The sequence below is a fragment of the Schistocerca cancellata genome, chromosome 3 (assembly GCF_023864275.1).
Source record: "Schistocerca cancellata isolate TAMUIC-IGC-003103 chromosome 3, iqSchCanc2.1, whole genome shotgun sequence".
In the NCBI taxonomy this organism is placed as follows: Eukaryota; Metazoa; Arthropoda; class Insecta; order Orthoptera; family Acrididae; genus Schistocerca; species Schistocerca cancellata.
The window spans coordinates 36,671,061-36,693,363 of record NC_064628.1 but is presented as its reverse complement, the minus strand read 5'-3'; the positions used below and the strand labels follow the sequence as shown (position 1 = coordinate 36,693,363).

The following is a 22,303-nucleotide window of genomic DNA, read 5'->3' as shown; positions in this document are numbered from 1 at the left end:
TGATACATTACCCGTGTTAAAATGGACCGTTTACCAATTGCGGAAAAGGTCGATATCGTTTTAATGTATGGCTATTGTGATCAAAATGCCCAACGGGCGTGTGCTATGTATGCTGCTCGGTATCTTGGACGACATCATGCAAGTGTCCAGACCGTTTGCCAGATAGTTACGTTATTTAAGGAAACAGGAAGTGTTCAGCCACATGTCAAACATCAACCACCACCTGCAACAAATGATCATGCCATAGGTGTTTTAGATGTTGTCGCAGCTAATCCGCAGATCAGTAGCAGACAAATTGCGCGAAAATCCGGAATCTCAAAAACGTCGGGTGTTGAGAATGCTACATCAACATCAACTGCACCCGTACCATATTTCTACACACCAGGAATTGCATGGCGACAACTTTTAACATCATGTACAATTCTGCCACCGGGCACAAGAGAAATTACGGGATGACAGATTTGTTGCACGTGTTCTATTTAGCGACTAAGCGTCATTCACCAACAGCGGTAATGTAAACTGGCATAACATGCACTATTGGGCAACGGAAAATCCACGATGGCTGCGACAAATGGAACATCAGCGACCTTGGTGGGTTAATGTATGGTGCGGCATTATTGGCCCCTATTTTATCCATGGCTATCTAAATGGTGCAATGTATGCTGATTTCCTGTGTAATGTTCTACCGATGTTACTACAAGATGTGTCACTGCATGACAGAATGGCAATGTACTTCCAACATTATGGATGTCCGGCACATAGCTCTCGTGCGCGGTATCGAATAGCATATTTCATGACACGTGGATTGGTCGTCAAAGCACCATACCATGGCCCGCATGTTCACCGCATCTGATGTCCCCGGATTTCTTTCTGTGGGGAAAGTTGAAGGATATTTGCTATCGTGATCCACCGACAACGCCTGACAACATGTGACAGCGCATTGTCAACGCATGAGCGAACATTACAGAAGGCGAACTACTTGCTGTTGAGAGGAATGTCGTTACACGTATTGCCAAATGCATTGAGGTTGACGACATCATTTTGAGCATTTATTGCATTAATGTGGTAGTTACAGGTAATCACGCTGTAACCGCATCAGAAATGATAAGTTCACAAAGGTACATGTATCACATTGGAACAACCGAAATAAAATGTTCAAATGAACTTACATTCTGTATTTTAATTTAAAAAACCTACCTGTTACCAACTGTTCATCCAAAATTGTGAGCCATATGTTTGTGACTATTACAGCGCCATCTATCACAAAGCGAAAAAAGTGGTCCAACTAAAGCATTCATATTTCTTTACGTACTACACGAATATGTAATAAAAAATGGGGGTTCCTATTTAAAATAACGCAGTTGATTTCTGTTTGACCTATGGCAGCACCATCTAGCAGGCTAACCATACCGCCATTTGGTTTCCCCCTTCAAGCTAGACAAGTTTTGTTCTTTGTAGTTTTTTCGTTTGACGCTTATTTCGTGAGGTACTTAGCCTGGTCACGATCAATGGACCATCCTGTGTATGTATACATATGTATCGTTCATATTCTCTGAAGGTTGTCTGTCACATGTCTCATAAATTCTTTGGTTCACTTTTGGTGTAGTTGTGATGATCTCTGGCTATGTTCTGAAATGTGCAGTTGGTGTTTTGTATCATATTGTTGTACTGTGTGATGCTTAATAAATGATTTGTTTCTAGAACGGCATGTGATGATTTGTCAACATACACAACAACCCAATTCGCAGCATCTGAAGATAACAGCATTGATTGCTGAAATAATGTGCATGAAATAAGAACAACTTGGCTGATCACTCTTAAGTACACCATTAATTCAACTTAACCAATGTTCACTGCTAGTAAATTGTGCTGCTATTTTCATTATACAGAAGCAATTTAGGTTTTCTTTTTTTCACTTACATTTTAAATAATCATGTACGTATCAAATAGCAGTACTGAAAACAATGGACTGAATGGAAGAATTACAAGCACAGACAGTGGTACGGTACTCAGTTTCAACGAACATGGGTATGTACGCTTGCTGGGGGGTAGGCTCTCAAATGCTTCTGTGGTTAAAGCAGCAGTTTATAATTTATGCCTCTGTTAACTTGTGATAAATGATCAAAGTCACATTATAATATCCCCTGCTTGTTTTCCAAAAAAATATGGCTGTAGTATATAAAGCTTTTACTCTTTTTTTCTATACCAAGCTAAAGGTTTTACTCTTTTTCCTATACCGAGCTCTACCACAAAGATTCATAATACATTCTTTCTCTTGCAATATAGAAACTGCCATTGTTTACTTACTTCCACTTTCATGTAACTCTTAAATTAGCGCTTTTGATAAATATGAAACCCGCCTTTTAAATTTTTACAACAACAATTCTGTACACCAATTGACAAAAGCCTGTTTCTTTGAGCTCCAATCAAATTATGTGGAATCCATCAAGCACAGGTCTTTTTCACAGCTAAATGAAAAATCAAAGGCTTTGCATTCTTCGATATGCCTAAGGATGCCTCTACTTCACAGTAAGTCAAATGCCAATCTTCAATCATTTTGCATACAGCACCCATGTTTTTTGGGACAACAAAAGATTTCAGTCAGCTGTCACAAAGTCTGTCACCAACAGAAGCACAATGCCAACAAAATTTTGCATACATAAACAAATCACATATATTTTCTGGACAACTAGTTATCAAATGTTTAACAAAGCAATTCAAGGCATTGTTGTCGAGTTAGGCCTTACAAAAACCATGCAATGACAACCTTTCCAAGAAATTTCTATTTGTTTCTTTAAACACTCAGTTAATTTCTTAGTTTCAATTGTGTTAACAATAGCAAATGACAAATTTTGGAACAACAGTTGTATCACCTCAATAGTATCATCTCTTGTTTGGTTGTAAAAACTCAAAAGGCAACCTCATGCACTATGTACCAGGCAACCTTGCAAATTTACCAAGTAGATGGGTCTCCTTTCATATTTTCTTTCAGAATGAATGTTACACATTAACATTCACACAAACATGTAATCAGTAATAACTATATTAGGGCAGTTGTTTAAGTAACTCACCAATAATAATACTTGTGCTGATGTCTGGAGGCGTGCCTATTGTACATAAGGCAGGTCCATGATTGCCAGCAGATGCCACCCAAATAACACCATATTTATTGACCACTTCATTCATTAGTTCTCCTATCCTCCTGCAATTAAGGAAGGTGATGTTCAAATAGAAAAAATAAAATGCTTGTATCATAATTCACATTCTAAACTAAGTACAGTCTATAAAGTCGAAGTTCAAAATGATGAATCACTTTCTAATTGACCTCCTCTTTCTCTGTGAAAGCATAAGAAGTAGCAGTCGTGTGAGGTGTGCGCTTGCTTGTTCGACTGTGTGTGCATTTTTCTTTTCTGAAGAAGGCTTTCGCCCAAAGTTCAATTGTAATAGTCTTTTTGTTGTGCCTCTCTGAAACTCAATGTATAATCTTTACAGAGAGAAGCGACCTATTCTTTTCATAGCATTACTGGTTTTATTTAAAAACGTTTAAAGGGTTTTCGTATAAAAAATCTGGAGGTCAGCACCCCAGCTGTATTACAATAGTCAGCACTTCATATGTACCCCATTTTTAAATAACTATTATGTTTTACAAAGCAATAACAGTTTTAGCACCCCCCAATGAACCACGGACTTTGTTAAAGTAATTGTGTGCCTCAATAGTTCACATAACTGTATCATAGGTGCAAGCACTACAGTGTGATCTGTGGAGTGGGCAAACTAACAAATGATTACTGAATAGGGTAGAGCATTCTTTTCAGTAGCTGCAAGTGGCAACAGTCTGGATGATTGACTGGTCTGGTCTTGTTTGTCAGCCAAGACAACGTTTGGTCTCTGTTAATTTGAACGACTGAAAGGAAGAGGAAACTACAACTGTCACTTTTCCTGAAGGCATGCATCCCCACTGTATGGTTAAATGACGATAGCGTCCTCTTTGGTTAAACAATCTGGAGGTAAAACGTTCTACCATCTCAATCTCTGGGCACAGACTACTCAGGAGGATATCACCATCAGGAAAATCAAAACTTGTATTCTATGGGCCAGAATACAGACTGTTGGATCCCTCAATTGGGTAGGTAGGATAGGGAATTTAAAAAAGGAAATTGATACGTTGAAGTTATACATAGTGGGAATTCGCGAAGTGTGGTGGCTCCTGCACAAGTGAGTACAAGGTTATAAATACAAAATCCAAATAGTGGTAACGCAAGAGTAGGTCTCACAGTTAATAAGAAAATAGGACTGTGAGTAAGCTGCAATGAATAGCATTGTGAATGCATTGCTGTTGCCAATGTACATCCCTGACAATAGTACAACGTTATATGTCAGCTAACTCCACAGATGATCAAGAAATTAAAAGAATGTATGAGATAAAAAAAATTATTCAGATAGTTGAGGAAGATAAAAACTTAACAGTTATGGAAGGCTGTAATAAGACAACAGAAAAAGTATGAGAAGTAAAAAAAGAAGTACGAGCACATGTAGTGGGGGAAAGGAATGAAAAAGGAAGCCACATGGTAGAATTTTGCACAGATAATGATTTTATCACAGCTAATACTTGGATTAAAAATCGTAAAAGAAGGTTATTTACATGGAAGAAACATGGAGAAAAAAGGTTTGACTGACGAACTAATGATAATTTAGATTTAGGGATCAGACTTTAATCTGCGAGACATTTCCAGGGGCAGATGTGGGCTCTGTCTATAATTTAATTGTTACAAACTGCAGATTAAAACTGAAGAAATTACAGAAAGGTAGGAAATTAAAGAGATGGGACCTGGATAGGTTGAAAACTAGAGGTTGCTGAGAGTTTGAAAGGGAGCATTAAGCAACAATTGACTGAAACAGGACTAAGGAACACGATAGAAGATGAACAGGAAGCCTTGAGAAAAGAAATAATGAAGGCAGCAGATAATCACACATGTAAAAAGTCAAAGCCCAGTATAAATTCTTGGATAAGACAGAAGATACTGAATCTAGACGACAAAATAGCGGGAAGGGGGGGGGGGGGGGTGGGTGGGGGGAGCATCCTGAAAGATATGTCTCAGCACATTCCCTGTTAATAGGGTTTTGAAAACATTGCCAGAAGTGAGCTACGCCTAAAAATTTTATTACTCTGATTCAGTGACTTTCTCCCAAACCAGCCCCAGTTATCCCCGTCAAATGCCAAGCACTAATACTGTAACTCCAACACAGCACTTCAGAATTTTGAAGTGTCAGTAATATTTGTAAACTGCATTTTGCACAAATCTTCACATGAATTTAAGATTCATGTTCTGACTAAGGAGGTGAATTTATCCTTTGAATCATACAAAAATCACAAATTAAGTATTTTTTCAGTACTTTTAGTATTTTTAACATACATTTGTGAGTTAACACAAAGAACATTGCAAAACAATTTTATTACCCAGAGCTTGAAAAGTGAGCATGCTCTCCATAGCTCATATTTATTACATGAATTTTGTTATTTTGTGTGCGCTCCATGACTTTGATCATGGCTCGAACCAAAGCTGTTCCAGTCTCCATAGAGCCCAAGCGATTGTCTCCTGCAAAATGACAGAAATTGTCATTATTAAATACCATACTTGCTACATTTACACACACACACACACACACACACACACACACACTTTTGGGGGGCTGTAGCATGATTGGGATGCCCAACTGGACCCTAGCACAATGAGACAATCCAACTGCTCTGAAACAAAACATGGACGCTAACAAGTTCTAATTTTGGTTTATGTGTCTATCCACTGCTTAAAATCTACACTGTGCAATGAATGGTTACCTAAACTCAATCCATTGTCTGTAAACATTGTCTATTTTCATCACTAGCATTCTTTCTAATTATTTTTGTATATACCCATATTGAAGGTATTAAGTGCTACCCTTCACTACCATGCACAAAAATTTCAAGCATTTATAGAACAGTTGTGAATATGTAAGAATTTGCTGCAAAGAATTACTTCACAATTCTGCTTTCCTTTTTCATGCATACTGTCCACTCACATTAATGAGTCTACCGGTCAAAAACCTGAATAACCACCTTCTGCAGCCCAGACTGCTGCAAAACATGCAGCAAGAGAGTCGACAAGGTTCTGGATGGTATGGACTCAAAATCGTTGTCCAGGTGTACCAGGTTTCTAAGGTAAGGCTCCATCGTGCCAACAGCCCAATGAGGTGGTCTCACAGAGTATCAACTGGATTTAAATCTGCGAAGTATGATAGCCAGGTGAGTACAGTAAATTCATCCTGGTACTCTAAACCATGCCATCATGCCATAGAAAAAGAAACCCGCCCCTGTCCCCCCAAGGACAGAAGCATACTTCTGTTGATCCACTGAGCCTTCCAGAATGATGACATCACCCAGAGAATGTCACAAAAACATTCCCCAGACTACAATGCTCCGTCCTCAGACTGGATCCATCTGACGATTGTGGCACGGTGTCTACTTTCTGATATTTCACACCATACATGCCAATGGCCATCTGTCCAATGAAGCACACATCTAGAATAACATGGGCACTGCAAATCACCCTTAAGTGACAGGCAGAGGGTTCACTGAACCACCTTCACAATAATACTCTAGTATTCCAATCTCTAACAGTTCGCAGAAAAAACTAACACCTATATCTTTCTGTGCAAGCTCTCACTTTCCCTGCTTTATTATACGCATTTGGATGAGAAAGTTGGTGACTGAAATTTCATGAGAAGATTCCACTGCAGCAATAAACCACCTCTGTTTTAGTGCTGTCCACCCCAAATCCTGTATCATGTTAGTGACTCATTACACTATTTCGCAATAATACAGGACAATCTGCTCTTCTTTGAACTTTCTCAATGTGCTCCTCCTTTAATCCTATCTGATAAGGATCACAAGCCATGCAGAAGTACTCCAAAAAAGGACGGACAAGCATAGCATGGGCAGTCTCTTTAGTAGATCTGTTACACATTCTCAGTGTTCTGTCAATAAAACAGTGTCTCTGGTTTCCTTTCCTCACAAGACTGGGTATGTGTTCTTTCCAATTTTAACTGTTCGTAATTGTAATTCCTCAGCACATAATTCAATTTACAGTCTTTAGATTTGACTGATTTATCATGTAACCAAAGTTTAACAGATTACTTTTAGCACTCGAATTGATGACCTCACATTTTGCACTGTTTAAGGTCAACTGCCAATTTAAGCACCATTCAGATATCTTTTCTAAATCATTTTGCATCTTGTTTTGATCTTCTGATGAGTTTATCCGACAATAAATGACAGCATCATCTGCAAACAACCTAAGACGGTTGTCCAGATTTTCTCCTAAAACATTTATATACATACAGAATGGTACAGGGCCTATAACACTGCCTTGGGGAATACCAGAAATCACTTCTGTTTTATTCGATGACTTTCTGTCAATTATTATGAACTGTGACCTCTCTGACAGGAAATCACGAATCTAGGCACATAACAGAGATGATACTCCATAAGCGCACAATTTCACTACAAGCCACTTGCATGGCACAGAGTCAAAAGCCTTCTGAAAATATAGAAAGATGAAATAAATTTGAAATCCCTTGTCAATAGCACTCATCACTTGAAGTAAGTAAAGAGTTAGTTGTGTTTAGAACGATGTTTTCTAGATCCGTGTTGACTGTTTGTCAGTAGAACATTCTCTTCAAGGCAATTCATCATGTTCAAACACAATATAAGTTCCAAAATGCTGCTGCATATTGACATTAATGATATGGTTTATCACCTTTCTTGAATATTGGTGTGACCTGTGCAACTATCCAGTCTTTGGGTATGTCTCATTGAGTGAGCAGCTGTATATGATCGTTAAATATGGACCTATTCCATTAGCGTTTTCTGAAAGGAACCTAATTGGTATACAGTCTGGACCAGGAGACTTGCTTTTATTTAGTGATATAAGTTGCTTCACTACTCCAAGGATATTTAATTCTAAGTTACTCATTTTGGCAGCTGTTCTTCATTCGAGTTCTGAAATATTTACTTCATCTTCCTTTGGTGAAGGAATTTCAGAAGGCTGTGTTCAGTAACTCTGCTTTCACAGCACTGCCATCTAGAGCATTTCCATTGCTATCAAGCAGAACAGGCATGGATTGCATCTTGCCACTAACATACTTTACGTACAATCAGAATCTCTTTGGATTTTCTGCCAGGTTTCACTGTGGAAACTACTTTAAGCATATCGCATTGATGTCTGCATTAAATTTCGAGCTTCTGTAAAAGATCACCAATCTCTGAGATTTTGCATTCATTTAAATTTGGTGTCATTGTTCTGACCCATTTTGTGTAACAAGGGGGATCAGTTCTGTCATTTGTTAATTTATCTGGTATAAATCTCTCAATTTCTGTCGATACTATGTCATTGAATTCAAGCCGCATCTGGTCAATACTTACATTGTTAATTTGGAAGGAGTGGATATTGTCTGTTGGGAAGGCATCAAGCAAATTTTTATCATCTTTTCGGAATAAGTATATTTTTCATTTATTTTTGGAGGATTTGTGGGTTACAATAGTCAATCTCTCAATGACAACCCTGTGTTCTCTAATCCCTGTATCCACTTTGATGCTCGTTATTAGCTCAGGATTATTTGTTGCTATGAGGTGAAGTGTGTTTTCACAATCATTTACTATTCACATGGGCTCATGAACTAACTGCTTGAAATAACTTTTAGAGAATGCTCAGCTGATGTTTTATGCATACCTCCAGATTTAAACATGTATTTTCGACAGCATGTTGAGGGTAAATTAAAGACACACCAACTATAATTCTATGAGTCAGGTTCATGTTTGAAACTAAACTCAAGTTTTCTTTGAACCTTTCAGCAATTGTATCACCTGAGTTGGGAGGGCAGTAAAAGGATCCAATTATTTTATTTCATTGCCAAGAATGACCTCTGACCATAATTACTCACAGGAACCATTTGCTTCAATTTCACTACAACATAAACTACTACTAATAGCAATAAACATACCACTGCCAACTGTTTAGCCAAACCTTTCAGAACACCCCAGCTTTAAACACCTATAATGATTCGAGCATCGGTGCTTTCTATGACCTACTCAGTGGAACCCAAAACCCAACCACCCTATGGCACAAGTCAAGGAATCTGCAGCCTACATGGTTACAAAACCATATGAGTTTCTGATTCAGACCCTCCACTTATAAAACGTGATTCATCTGAAAAGGTCACCATTTGCCACTCAGTCAACATCCAATTGCAATGTAAATTCTAGCCTTCATCACCCATGAACAGCAGGCACCATGAGTGCATCAAATGGTGCCTGTTGTGGAGGCCCAAATTCAGCAACATTCACTCAACAGTAGTTGAGCAGACACTGTTAGTGCCCCTTTGTTTCATTTGGGCAGTCAGCTGCTCAACAGTTTCACATCTGTTCGTTCGTACACATCTCCGCAGCCATCATGGACACCTGTCGTCTACAACCAGTGGTGCACCATAGTTGCCTTGGCATCAGTTTTGGATAGCAGCATTTTGCCATCTACAACATTCTTTAACCACAGCGGCACACCAACAATTAATAAACTTAGCCATTTTGAAAATGCTTCCACCCTTGGCCCAAAATCCAATGATTATGCCCTTTTGTACCTCAGATAAATGGCTGTTTCTGCATTCCGAAAGGACTTCACTGTTTTCCATATCTCCCCCCTCCCCAACATGTTTTAAATATCCTGCACAGCTGGTGCTGCTACCAGCTCTCTGTTGAGTGGTTATTGCAGGCAGTGCTCACATTAATGTGACTGGAGCTTTAAGTTCTTCTCACTTTCTCAAATTTTCTCTTATTTGCTGTCCCTGGTGTCCCTATCCTTTTTCAGATTTTCCTCAATGTATTTTTGTCAGCACTATTTGCACTTTTTTTTGCTTGTCAATGAACTGAAAAAATTTATAACATGGATAAAGAAAACTCTTCTCATGAAACAACACCATTTGAAAACACTTAGAAATATATTAAACTGCAATAATTCAGTCTGCTGTCACTGAGAAGATTTTCTGCAATCATATGTAACATGTGTAATATTTATACTGTCAGTAAATACGTTTTCAAAATTTTCATCAGAAACAACAATTAAAGACAAAAATTTATAGTGTCAACTATTCACTGTCTCAGAGTAGTTGTTATGGCAGTTTACAGTGAAAAGTGAGAAAAGAAAAATTTTTAAAAATGGACAGCAATCATAACCTTGGGGCAAATAAGATATTAATTATTTTACGTTAAATAGGTCTTGCACAATTCAAAATGACCATGAGAGATGTTTGTCATTTACGTTGAATTTATGCTAGTATTAGAACATCCTTCAAGGCACCACTGCTTCAACACTGTAACCATTCTACACAAATGCAGAATTTACACTGCATGAAATCAGCAACTATCTCCACATCTACATATATACTCTTCATCCACTGCAATGTGTACAGTGGAGGATACTTCATACCAGTATTGTCAATATTGACTTATTTGACTTGCAAACAGAACAAAGGAAATAATGACTGTGTGCCACTATGTGTGTCCTAATCTCTTGCCTTTACCCTGTGGTCCACACACAATACAAAAGGTGGAGCCTGTAAATTTGTGGCATAATCTAAATTTAAAAAAAAAACCATTTTCTTAATTCATGCAAAAAATGTTCAAGAGCAATATCTGCTTCCTTTCAATAATTCCCCTTAAAGCTCCCTTAGGATCACCATTACACTTTGATATTGGCTATACAGCTGTTGTTATCACATTACCTCATAGCAAATCTCGCTTTTGACATTTTCCACCATCCCCTCAGAAGGAACCCAAATGGTACAGTAGTAAACTTCTCTTATCTGATGTTCACAGTCGTGCCACATTTTGTAAATAGCATTATTGTGTTTTCAGTATGAAATTATTTATTTGTGCAACCCACTACTACAATTTTGGCTGTGTGGCCATTATAAAGTGGAAATAATTATCCTTTAGTACATGTCAAAAACTAAAAATCATCTGACTTACGTTATCATCATATCTGTATGTTACGTCTTTAATTTTTACTGTTGTTAGCATCTTTCAGATGAATCACATTAAATCACTACTTATGTACAATGTATACCTTTCCGCCTGCCATAGTCAGCTGTAGAAATAAACATCTTTAGTGTCAAAATATGGCTGTGATGTCATTTACAAAATGTGGAACAGTACTCTGGTGAAGTAGTGTGTTTAATGTGGTTTCCATAACAGAAATGTACTGTAAATTCCCAGAATATATTAAAGGATCTTGCAACAGATAGATTTTATACATATTGATCTATAATTCTGCTCTGCCTGTTGCGATCTGTGCTCTTTATCCATTTAGGATAGAAGATACTGCCAGCAGTGTATTTACATTCAAAAAATCCAATAGAAATTCAATCAGAACCATATTCAGCCTTGAGCAATTTTAATTTTTTTTATTTGGGGACACTTATTTAAATATCAGTCCTTGGCAGATTTGTGACGTCAGGCAGAAGTGTGGTACTAACAGCACAATGCGTGAATGGATTTTTAAATGCATAATTTAATATTTTTACTTTCTAGTTGTTGTCTCCTATTCTGGGACTACTATTCCACAAGAGATTGTATGGAAGGCTGCATTCCATAATGGGAAGTTAGTTAGATTTTGTTTGATTTCTCACCCAGCTGAAACTGTGAGAAATATCTTACACTTCATGCAAAGTCCTTCTTAATGGATGCACAAGTTATTATACAGGTTTCTGTATCAAATTCCTTATATTAACTTTACGAGCAAGGAACAATCTTTGAGCTGAGGAGGAGTAAAAACAGTTAATTCCCACATAATAAATGTAATTAATATGAACAGATGAACTTCTCATAAATTGCAATCACTAAAGGAAGATTACATCACCACTGTATCAGCCAGACATACACAAGAACACTGCTAACATGTACTCACATGCACCCTATGCTTTTATTTGAGACTAATTCATTAATTTCTTTGTTAAATTTTTGTATATAACATAGCTACTGTCGGGCAGTACAGAAATACCGTATTTACTCGAATCTAAGCCGCACTCGAATCTAAGCCGCACCTGAAAAATGAGACTCGAAATAAAGGAAAAAAAAATTTCCCGAATCTAAGCCGCACCTGAAATTTGAGACTCGAAATTCAAGGGGAGAGAAAAGTTTTAGGCCGCATCTCCAAATCGAAACAAAGTTGGTCCATTGTAATATGATAGACAATTTAGGTCGAATGAATGACGATACAGCTACAGTAGTTTGGTTCGAGTTGTAAGCTTAGCAGTTAAGCTTTACCACGTGGCCATTGCTATGCGTCAGGCGCTCCGTCCGTATTTATACGGGTACCCTTCCTTTTTCACGTGCTTCGTCTGGTTTGAATCGATTGCTTATTTTGCTTTGATCTGATAAGTGCCGTTTTCTTTGTTATAGGTGTTTGCGTCACTCTTAAGCTGAAAATGCATTACTGCACTGTGTCATGCATTGTTTGTCGCATTCTGATAGTGCGTGTTTACGGCCAGTCGCGGCTCGCGGCATGGTTTGCTTTTGTGCGCGTTACCGCCGCGTACAATTAAAAAAAAAAGAAAGAGAGAGAGAGAGAGAGAGAGAGAGAGAGAGAGAGAGAGAGAGGAATCGTCTCATTAGTGAAACAATGGCAAGAGACTGCTATTTGTTGTTACTTACACTGCTGCTTTCTTTGATAATGATCAACAAGAATCAAATAATAGACTGCGTATGATAGAACATGTTCTGAAGGAGAGTTTGTGAAAATTTTTCTCCGTTTGAAAATCTTTGCGGCCGGTTCTTTATTACATCAAATTCTGCACAGAAATTACAGTCATCTTAGATTTAAAAATCTAGTCACTTGCCGTGCTTCATTTCTGACTGTATCACTATTAGACATAAGAATAATACGAATATAAACATGACATGATATGTATATTCTTCCACGTTTGCTGTTGTCTCACTCTATAGTTTCGTAGTTTATTAGGCAGACAGGATTTAAATGAGATAGCAGCAAACACGAAAGAATACATGGCAAAATGTTTATATTCGTATTATTCTTATGGTGAAGAGAATACTGTATGTGATTCAAATTTCATCAGGTTCCTATTAGCAACCATCTCTTCTCACAGATAGGAAAAAATTCAGAACGTAGAGTTGGCCATATTGACAAACATCCCAAACAGTCTTGCCAGTCAGATTTTCGTAGTACACTGAAATTGTGCTACATTCGAAGATGAACAATACGGAATTTGTATTTACTTCGTTGGATAATGTATGAAAATGCAGTGGTCGAAACTCGCGGCGGAGAAAAAAAATCTCGTCTTCCACTTTTTTTTTAAAAAATTATTTACTGACGCAGAGGTTTTGGCGCCAGTATTTATCTTTGTGCCTACAAAGTATGCTTGCGTAGCGCTACATGTATTCGCCGGCCGAAGTTAGTTGTGGCGGCACGTACGAACATTTTTCATAACTTCCGCTAGCTTTGCACTCGATTCTAAGCCGCAGGCGGTTTTTTGGATTACGAAAACCGGAAAAAAAGTGCGGCTTAGATTCGAGTAAATACGGTAATGGGTATCCATGATGACTGCTAAAGCCATTTCATTTTAGTATTGGCTGCCACAACATACATAAACATGTGCCAGCAAATGCAAAGATAAGCTGTTTCGTATTGGAGAGAAAACTGTGATAGCAGTATTAGAAAATGGCTGTTTTGTCAAGAAAATTAATGTTGTAAGCATTAATGAGTGCAGTATGACAGGGACCTTATCCGTACCTGAAGCACTAGGAATGACATAAAATTTAATAACTCGGGATATACATATGCAGACAAGGGGAGGGGGGGGGGGGGGGGGGGGGGACCAGATTCCCAGTTAAAAATGCACTTTTTCTCATGTGTAAATAAACTATAGCCCTGGTGAGTGTAGATTTTTTCCATGCTACGTGACAATATATTTTCTCCCAGAGCTGTAAAACTTGTCAACCATTTGAATTGTGGAGGTTTTATACGCAAGCATAGAACTTCCCAGCACTTTAAGAAATGAAACATAGCAAAAAGAAACACAGTTTGGGAAGATTTTTGATGAGCAGCAACATTTACACTGCATATTTTTTATTACGAAAGTATAAACACAAATTCCACCAAATACAACACGGTAGCTTCCCAAGTACTGAAATCAAGGTTGCGATGAATTTTTGTAAGCCAAATCATAGCTCATGTCATGTAATCTCACAAGCCAATGACAGCATAGGATATGTGATACAGTGAGCCAATACCAACACCATAGTTAAGTGGCACAAACACACAAATATGAAAAATTAATGGTTTAAATTAATACACACAGAGTATAGCTACAAGAAAAGTTAAACTTTCAAATATAATATTTCTGACAAGCATGATTATAAATTTCACTGCTGTGCACTAAACATTTCATGAGTTACCTGCTGAATACATGTTCCGTTGAGCACTTTTACTTTTCCATGAAATGCCAGTTATGTGTGAAATTTTTCAGGAACTTACTTCACACTTTTTTAAGAATAATTATACTTTTTGGAATCCTTATTACATAATTAAAGTAAATTAAATTAATATAAACTATAAATTAATATACACTAAAACAATTATGAAAAACTGACCTTGAAGTTTGGTCTCTTTAAGCATGCTTTACCCTTTCAGATACAGCAAACGATAAATTTTTACATAATGGCATAAATGGCTGGTGTTCTGGGCCCAAATTTTTTCTAAAAGGCTGGTCCTCAGTGTTACCCTTTCAATGAGAGGGTAACATGTTGCAATTTAAGAAATTCATCACATATTCTAAAATGTAACATACTTCATGTTGCATAAAAGGAAATTTACTGAGAAATTAACTTCTTAAACAACCATTCGCAATATTTTCCGATGACCTGTTAGAAATTTAAATAGTTGTGCGTTCACCCCCATCACAATGAGTCCCACAAGACAGACTCTGGCCCTGTGTCGAAAGCAGTTTGTTGTTACGAAGTAACCTGACACGTTTTGCAGTCACCCGACGACTGTGTGTACACCGTGATTTGTTGTTGTAAATGGTGCATTTTCTTTGCAACAAAAGTTTTATTTTTGTGTTATTCTCTCATTTATGTTTTATTGCTGCAGTAGCTGGATAAAGTGAAATTATTTGTCAGAGTATCAGATCTTACTAGTGAACATGACAAAAATTTCGCTGAAAATTGAAACAATGAAAAATTCCTGGATTTTTCCAAGACGAAAAAATTTCCAAGTTTTTCCTTGGTATCCCAGAGCATATACATCCTGTAACTGCAATGCCTTCTCATTTTAAGCACATATCATCACAACAGGCAGTCGAAGAAAAGAGTTTGTCTAGTGGCAGGTGCTGCTCACAGCAAAAAAATTTAAGAACACCTATTAATAATCTGCTCTGTGAATAACAATGAATTAATTACGGTAAACAAGAGTAATTTTATAACTGCTGGCAAAGAGCTAGGTGTAACATTACAAATGACAATGCACTACAGGGCAAAAGCTGTTTTTTCTGATTTCTTAACTGTGACAAGGCAATTAAAAACATGAATGACACAATGTAACAATGGCATTATTAACTAATGTACCATCCATCCATCCAAAGAGTTCCGAGACTGATTTTAATCCTGGCACATCAGTGACGTCAGCACAGTAACTATGGTGGCAGCTTGAAATAACTGCAAACCACAGAAGTTCACTCAACCAGTCAGTTGTAAGAAGGCAGTGTTAACTAGTGGACATGTGACCATAGGGTATCAACACTGTTGCGTCACAAATCGTAGTGGAGCAACATCTCTAAATTAAGAATTCTCCAGAATATTTTGAAAAAGAGAAAAGTGTGTGTGAAGTTTTTCCCACACACGTAAACTCTCAAAAATTATGCGTGGATGCACACCACAGCTTGATTGGATTGCAAAATGCAGACAATTCTTTTCTGGAGAAAGTCATCACAGGTGACGCTACTTATGTTATCAACGTGAATGTATCACAAAACAATAATGTCCGGAAATTCACATGAAGAGTCAACATTTTGATGACATAACCAACATTCAAGCCAATTTGACACAAGTTGAACAACTTTGCAAAGAAGGATTTTTCCGACAGTTTTCTATTGTTGTATGAACAGTCTGTGACCTGTCATCAGTTGAGGCTGAGACTATGTAGAACACCGTAAGCATTAAATATATCATTTTAACTTCTTTATTTTTTTATTAATCCAACCTCAAAACTATTTGGATTGACATGGTACTTATAAGAGGCTGCATATCGATGCAGCTGTCTTCCTAGAGATCACCAAATCAATACCACATTTGTATTAGCACTAAGCTTGTCAACGAGATGTATAAGGGATTCCTTTGGAATGATGGAATTTTCCAGTAGCACTTACAACTGCTGCTGGTTCACATCACTCTATAATTATCTGCATGGAGTCTATGAGAAAGTATCATAATAACTGTAAAATCAGTACACAACATTTTCAACACTTTGATGAAACAATGCGCTGATTAATGCATGAGAAAGCATGTTAATTAATAATACGAACATAATTCCAAACAGGACAAATTGCAAAGTTAACTGAAAAGATATCATATGAAAAGCCAAATACAGTGCAACAATAGAGGGACAATAAAGTATATATCAGCCAAGCATTATCAGATGAAAGGGAACACCTGAAACAAGAAAGTGATATGAATACTGACAAAATTTCTCTCGGCCTGTATATTATAATTATTTCACGAACCATCAACAGTGAGATCACCTGAAAACTGCTAGTAAAGAAGCTTATGAAAGCAAGTTTGCAGTGCAAGATGGAATTACAATGGAAATGCTGGCAACATTAAGTGTAGTTGGTATGGGCTTCAGTGTTCGAGCATAAGAAAATCAAATCACCCCTCAAATTATTAGATAAAACTCCAGCAATAATGTAGAGCATAAAGCCGAAAAAATAACACATATTTAAACAGGTGAGGCTGTTATATGGAAGGAACATTCAAAAAATACAAACCTATAGTTAAAGAAACAATTTGGGCTCCAGGTGCTACACCATTCCTTTCTGGTTCATCAGGAAAATAGGCAGCAGCAATGGATGCCACATGTGTTCCATGGGTAGCTAGAAAAGAAAACCATGGTCCTCTGCTTTACATGATTAACATCAGCACTACATTATTCTCATCCGATTAACAGAAACAGAAGTAGCAACACAAAAAACAGCAATTTTCAGACAGTACTTCACTCAGAAAAATTTATCACAGGTTTGGCTATCTTGCTGCATGTTGCCTCTTCCATAATGGAAGAGAGAGACGTTAGGAAAAACTACAATCCAATGGCAGAGGAAGGGTGGTGTAATGAGGAAACCAAACAGATGCAGCAGGTCGAGCATATGTGCCATACTACAGGTTCCCACTGTAGCCGACTGAAGACACTCAGTTGGTATTTGTAATTCTGGACTCTACTCAGTTTTAAAGACTTTTCTTTCCCTTGGTGGAATGAGCTGGGGCAGGGTTATAGGGTGGACAAGGGAACTGGCACTTCTCGTGACAGCTCTGAGAGTTGCACAGATATGATTCTAGAAGTTCCTCCATGGTGCATTTGAATAGCCTAGACAGACAATTTTCCAGAAGAGAAGCCCGATGTCAATGTCCAGCCTTCATCCACAACAATGGTAATTACATGACCACATGCACAGCACAGGATCACTGCCTTGAACTTTGAAATACATACACCTTCTTCAGCTGAATAAACCTGTTTTGGCTGGACACTGTGCAGGGTGTCCACAGTTACAGTTACAGTCCCAAAACGTTGTGAAAAGAAAACCACTGCTCAGAATGGTGTAAAATTTCAACAGCATGTTATTGACACAGGGGGAAAGATCATAGGAAAAAATGAAAATTTGACCAATAGATGGCACCGCAAGCATCAGAATATGCACACCAACACATGTGCAGCACATGGCTGTTCCTCCTCAGTTTGAATCCAAGATACTCAACATGACTGTCTCCACAAAGGATTGCACACTGCTGGTAAAGTTCCTTTACATGTATGGCGACTGGGCACCAGTAGCCCTGCAGAAGTTCCGGACACTCAAGGGCATGAAAAAAGGCACTGGCCAGATGTCTGCTAAGGTCTGGAGAAAATGATTACAAAATTGGAAAACACGAGTTCTTTTGAAGTGCAGTGTGGCAGAGGGAGGAAAGCAGTTGGTCCGAAGTCTGTCAAAGATGTGGTCACAGCAGTGCTGGAGGAGTCAAGCGGTGGTGTGCAAATATGCAGTGCACGGGGAATTGCCTGAATGTCTGACATGCCTGCAAGCATGACACATCCTGCATTGTTAACCATAAAAAATCAGGATCTGCTTCCTGCTGACTTGCCAGCAAGACAAACATTAACTCTGGAATTTCTTGCTCACATGGAAATGGCCATGGAACATTATGTGGACAGACGAAGCCCATTTTCATCTCCAATGACTCGTCGATATCCAGAATTGCAGAACATGGGCAATGGAAAATCTACACACACACACACACACACACACACACACACACACACACACACAATTGGGTACACAAGTCCTGCAGCCCCTGTTACCTTCTTCTTCTTCTTCTTCTTCTTCTTCTTCTTCTTCTTCTTCTGGCTGTGGGGTTACCTGAAAGACTATGTGTTCAATGTCCCAATTACAAATTCAGCTGAATTGAAGGCACACATTGCACAATGCATTCTGAACGTGACCCTCGAGACACTCCGATCTGTTATGGAGTTTTGGAATGTGCTATTTCTTGATTTCAACTTGCAGCAGAAAACGGAGGATACCATAATGAAAATGTCTTCCATCAGCCTCATCACAATTAGAAACTGATGACTTTTTGCTTTTTATGCAGTTTTGGCCCCAGGGCAATTAAAAACCTATGTCATTTTGCTTTTTATGCAGTTTTTGGCCTCTTGACAAAAACTGATTTTTCCCACCCAATGTGATACAACCTTGCTGTTGTGGATGGGCTTACATAACAGTGTCACAACCACTGACTTCTGGACTTGCATCACAGCTGTTGAGTGCTGAACATGTGCAGTCATGTACATTGAACAGTACAAATGGTGTAATGCGCAACTCGACCCATATGCATGGTATTGTGATTCATCTGTCATTTGTAGCTGACCCCATTTATGTTAAGACATTTACAGTGCCATCTATTGTTAAGTTTTGTTGTTCTGAGAAGTTGCCCCCCTGCTATTCAAATTTGACATCATTCTGAGCAGTGGTTCTTTTGCTACAGCATTTACTGGAATCATGTACACAACCTCATCATTTTGGGGACTGGTGGTCAAGAAATGAGAAATTACATCTAGAAGATTGCTTAATCAAACAGGCTGGAGAATTGTTATTTAAATAATGCACAGCATCTACATTGCTAAAATACTATTCTGAACCTGGTACCAGTTACAGGTTCTATGGCAGGAACAAACAAAAAATGTATTTTCAATATCTTGCATAATTACTGATCGAATTTAAACATTTAAAATGCTGTCATAATCTGCTCATTATGATGTATAATCTTATGTTAACAGTTTTGTGTTAGACAAGTATTACAATTAGAAACTGTGTGTGTCTAGAGGCAGCATAAGTGATGGCACACATATATTCTGTGCTTACTCATCCAGTGTTTAAGAATGAGAACACTTACCAACTTCCAACTTTAGACACAATTTCAAACCTTTAAGAAATTTTTTCTCACTGATGCCGCCGACCTCCCCCCCCCCCCCCTCCACCCCACCCGTCCCATCCTTCTCCACAAAATAATGAAAGGAAGAAAAGCTTTATCACTTACTAAATGTTTGCTGCTCATATAGTAAAACTTCAATGTCAGACATATTTTAACTTACCACTTCTTTACTACTAACTATTTGCAACAAACTTAGCAGACAATATCTGCATATAGGCTACCGCTGAATGTACCTGCAAAATTATATTATTGTACGACACTTAGTTAAGGAGATATGACATTATAAACAGTGAGATGGATGAAAAACTTGCTTTTGCTTAAAATGGAGCACAAATTACTCAGATTATGTTCATCCCGGCTTCATCATGAGAGCGCACAGTGTCTTCCAAGAAACTAAGTGTAATTTCCAACCTTTTGTAAACTTTTTGTTGCTTACGTGTTTTTGATTAAACACTTAACACATTAACTCATGTTTAAGGTAATCACACACCTGAGCTGTTTTATACAAGGGAATTCAATTCTTTAAAGACCTGCGGATCTAACAGTCTGCTTCTAAAATGCAAGTTTGTTGTAAGTCTCCCTTGTTTACTGTTCTGACACAAGCCATCAGTTTGATTACAGACAAGCTTGACTCTCAATCACTGCATTAGTGGATCACAGCTTTTATTAGTGACGTTTGTTCCATTAAGCAACTCTGATCTGTGATGCAAGTCTCTGTTGTTCATCAAGAATGGTTGGGAGTTACTAGGTGAAATACTGGCCCAGGAAATAATAATGATCTGGCTTCACTCCTGGAAACTCATATTCATAACACTGTGAAAACTCCAAGAAATACTATAAACAAATATTTCAAACTACTCGAGTAAATTACAATTGTTATGTAAGGAAATGAACTGTAACTATAATGGCTAAAGTATCTCACAATGAGCAAGAAACAAGGAAGAAAAATTGACGTTGCAGGCAAAGGAGCTATGTCAGCTAAGTTTACTGCCAAGTAGGTATTTTTTTCCCAGAATATTTCAGCACCTTCCCCAGCTGTGTCCCTCTCACATGATGAGCACAGATTTTGGTCACTCACTATTTGGAGTCCAAATGAATCATGAGCAGGACATGCAATGTCCAGGACTTTCATAATAGTAATAGTTTTCCAGTGTCAACAGAGTTACTATGTTGCACACATTTGCTTGTGAACCATAGTCCATATTGGACTGATTATTTCCAACAAAATGTGAGCATATTAAGTGCTGGATCATATGCTTCAACTGGATTAAATAGGCAATACCTCAAAGTTGACTTGTAAAATAACATCATCATTAGTGCCAGGAGATAATAGTTGATATAAAAGGACCATGTGCAGTCTGTCCAACTCTCAGCTTGGTTGGAGTCCACAAACAAGAACTGGCCATGATCTGTGCTTGACACACCAGAGGTTAATCAACTAAGCTGTTTAAATATAGCGGGAAAAAATTATAATCTACATCAATTCTCTGCAAAAGACTGCAAAACATGTGGCAGAGGGTATGTCCTATTGTACCAATTATTAGGGTTCCTTCCCATTCCATTATGTATGGGTCATGGGAAGAATGACTGATTTGAATGCCTCTGTGGGTACGATAATTTTTCTGATCTTGTTCTTACAATCCCAATGTGTCTTAAATAATCTGCCAGTTCAGTTCCTTTAGATTCACTGTAAGACTCTCCTACAAGTCAAACCTGTGGCCATTCGTGCTGCCTTTCCCTGCACACAGTCAATATCCCTGTTAGTCCTATTTCGTATGGATTCCACTCACTTGAGCAATATTCTAGAATGAGTCACATGAGTGATTTGCAAACAACCTCAATTTGTAGACTGATTGCATTGGTATTCTACCAATACACTGAAGTCGACCACCTGCTTTACCCACAACAGAGCTTATGTGATTATTCCATTTCATATCACTACAAAGTGTTAAACCCAGGTATTTGTATGCATTGGCCAATTCCAACTATGACTCATTGATGTAACAGTCGTAGTATATATTTTTTTCATTTTGTGAAGTGCACAATTTTACATTTCTGTTGCCAGTCTTTGTGCCACTTTTATATCCTATCACGATCTGACTGAATGTTTATGCTGCTTCTTTCAAACAGGACTTCATTATAGGTGACTGCATCATCTGGCACAAAATGTCTGCGGTTAGTATTCGTATTGTTTGCAAGGTCATTGACATACAACATGAACAGTGAGGGTACCACAACATTTCCCTGGAGCAAATCCAAAGTTATTCCTATATCTGATGTTGATCCTCTATCCAAGATAGCTTGCTGTGTCCTCCCTAGCAACAAGTCCTTCATCCAGTCTCAAATTTCACTTAATACCCCGTATGATTGAACTGTAAGTGCAGGTGTGGTACAGAGTCAAATGCTTTTTTGGAAATCAAGAAATACTGCATCAACCTGACTACTTACAAAAGTTTCAGTATGTCATACGAGAAACGTGTGTGTGGGGTTTCACATGATTATGTT

General features: G+C 38.0%; 1 protein-coding gene across 2 annotated transcripts in view; it reads right to left on the bottom strand.

The window, feature by feature from the left end:
* LOC126176858 (tripeptidyl-peptidase 2) overlaps positions 1-22,303 on the bottom strand; it is a 347,489-nt gene that overhangs the window by 233,924 nt on the left and 91,262 nt on the right. For both annotated transcript variants that reach the window (XM_049924044.1, XM_049924045.1), the window contains exons 6-8: positions 17,089-17,193; positions 5,459-5,597; positions 3,072-3,202 (exon numbers count right to left, since the gene is read on the bottom strand). In XM_049924044.1, the coding sequence (XP_049780001.1) occupies positions 3,072-3,202; positions 5,459-5,597; positions 17,089-17,193 (375 nt within the window). The remainder of the gene's footprint in view (positions 1-3,071; positions 3,203-5,458; positions 5,598-17,088; positions 17,194-22,303) is intronic.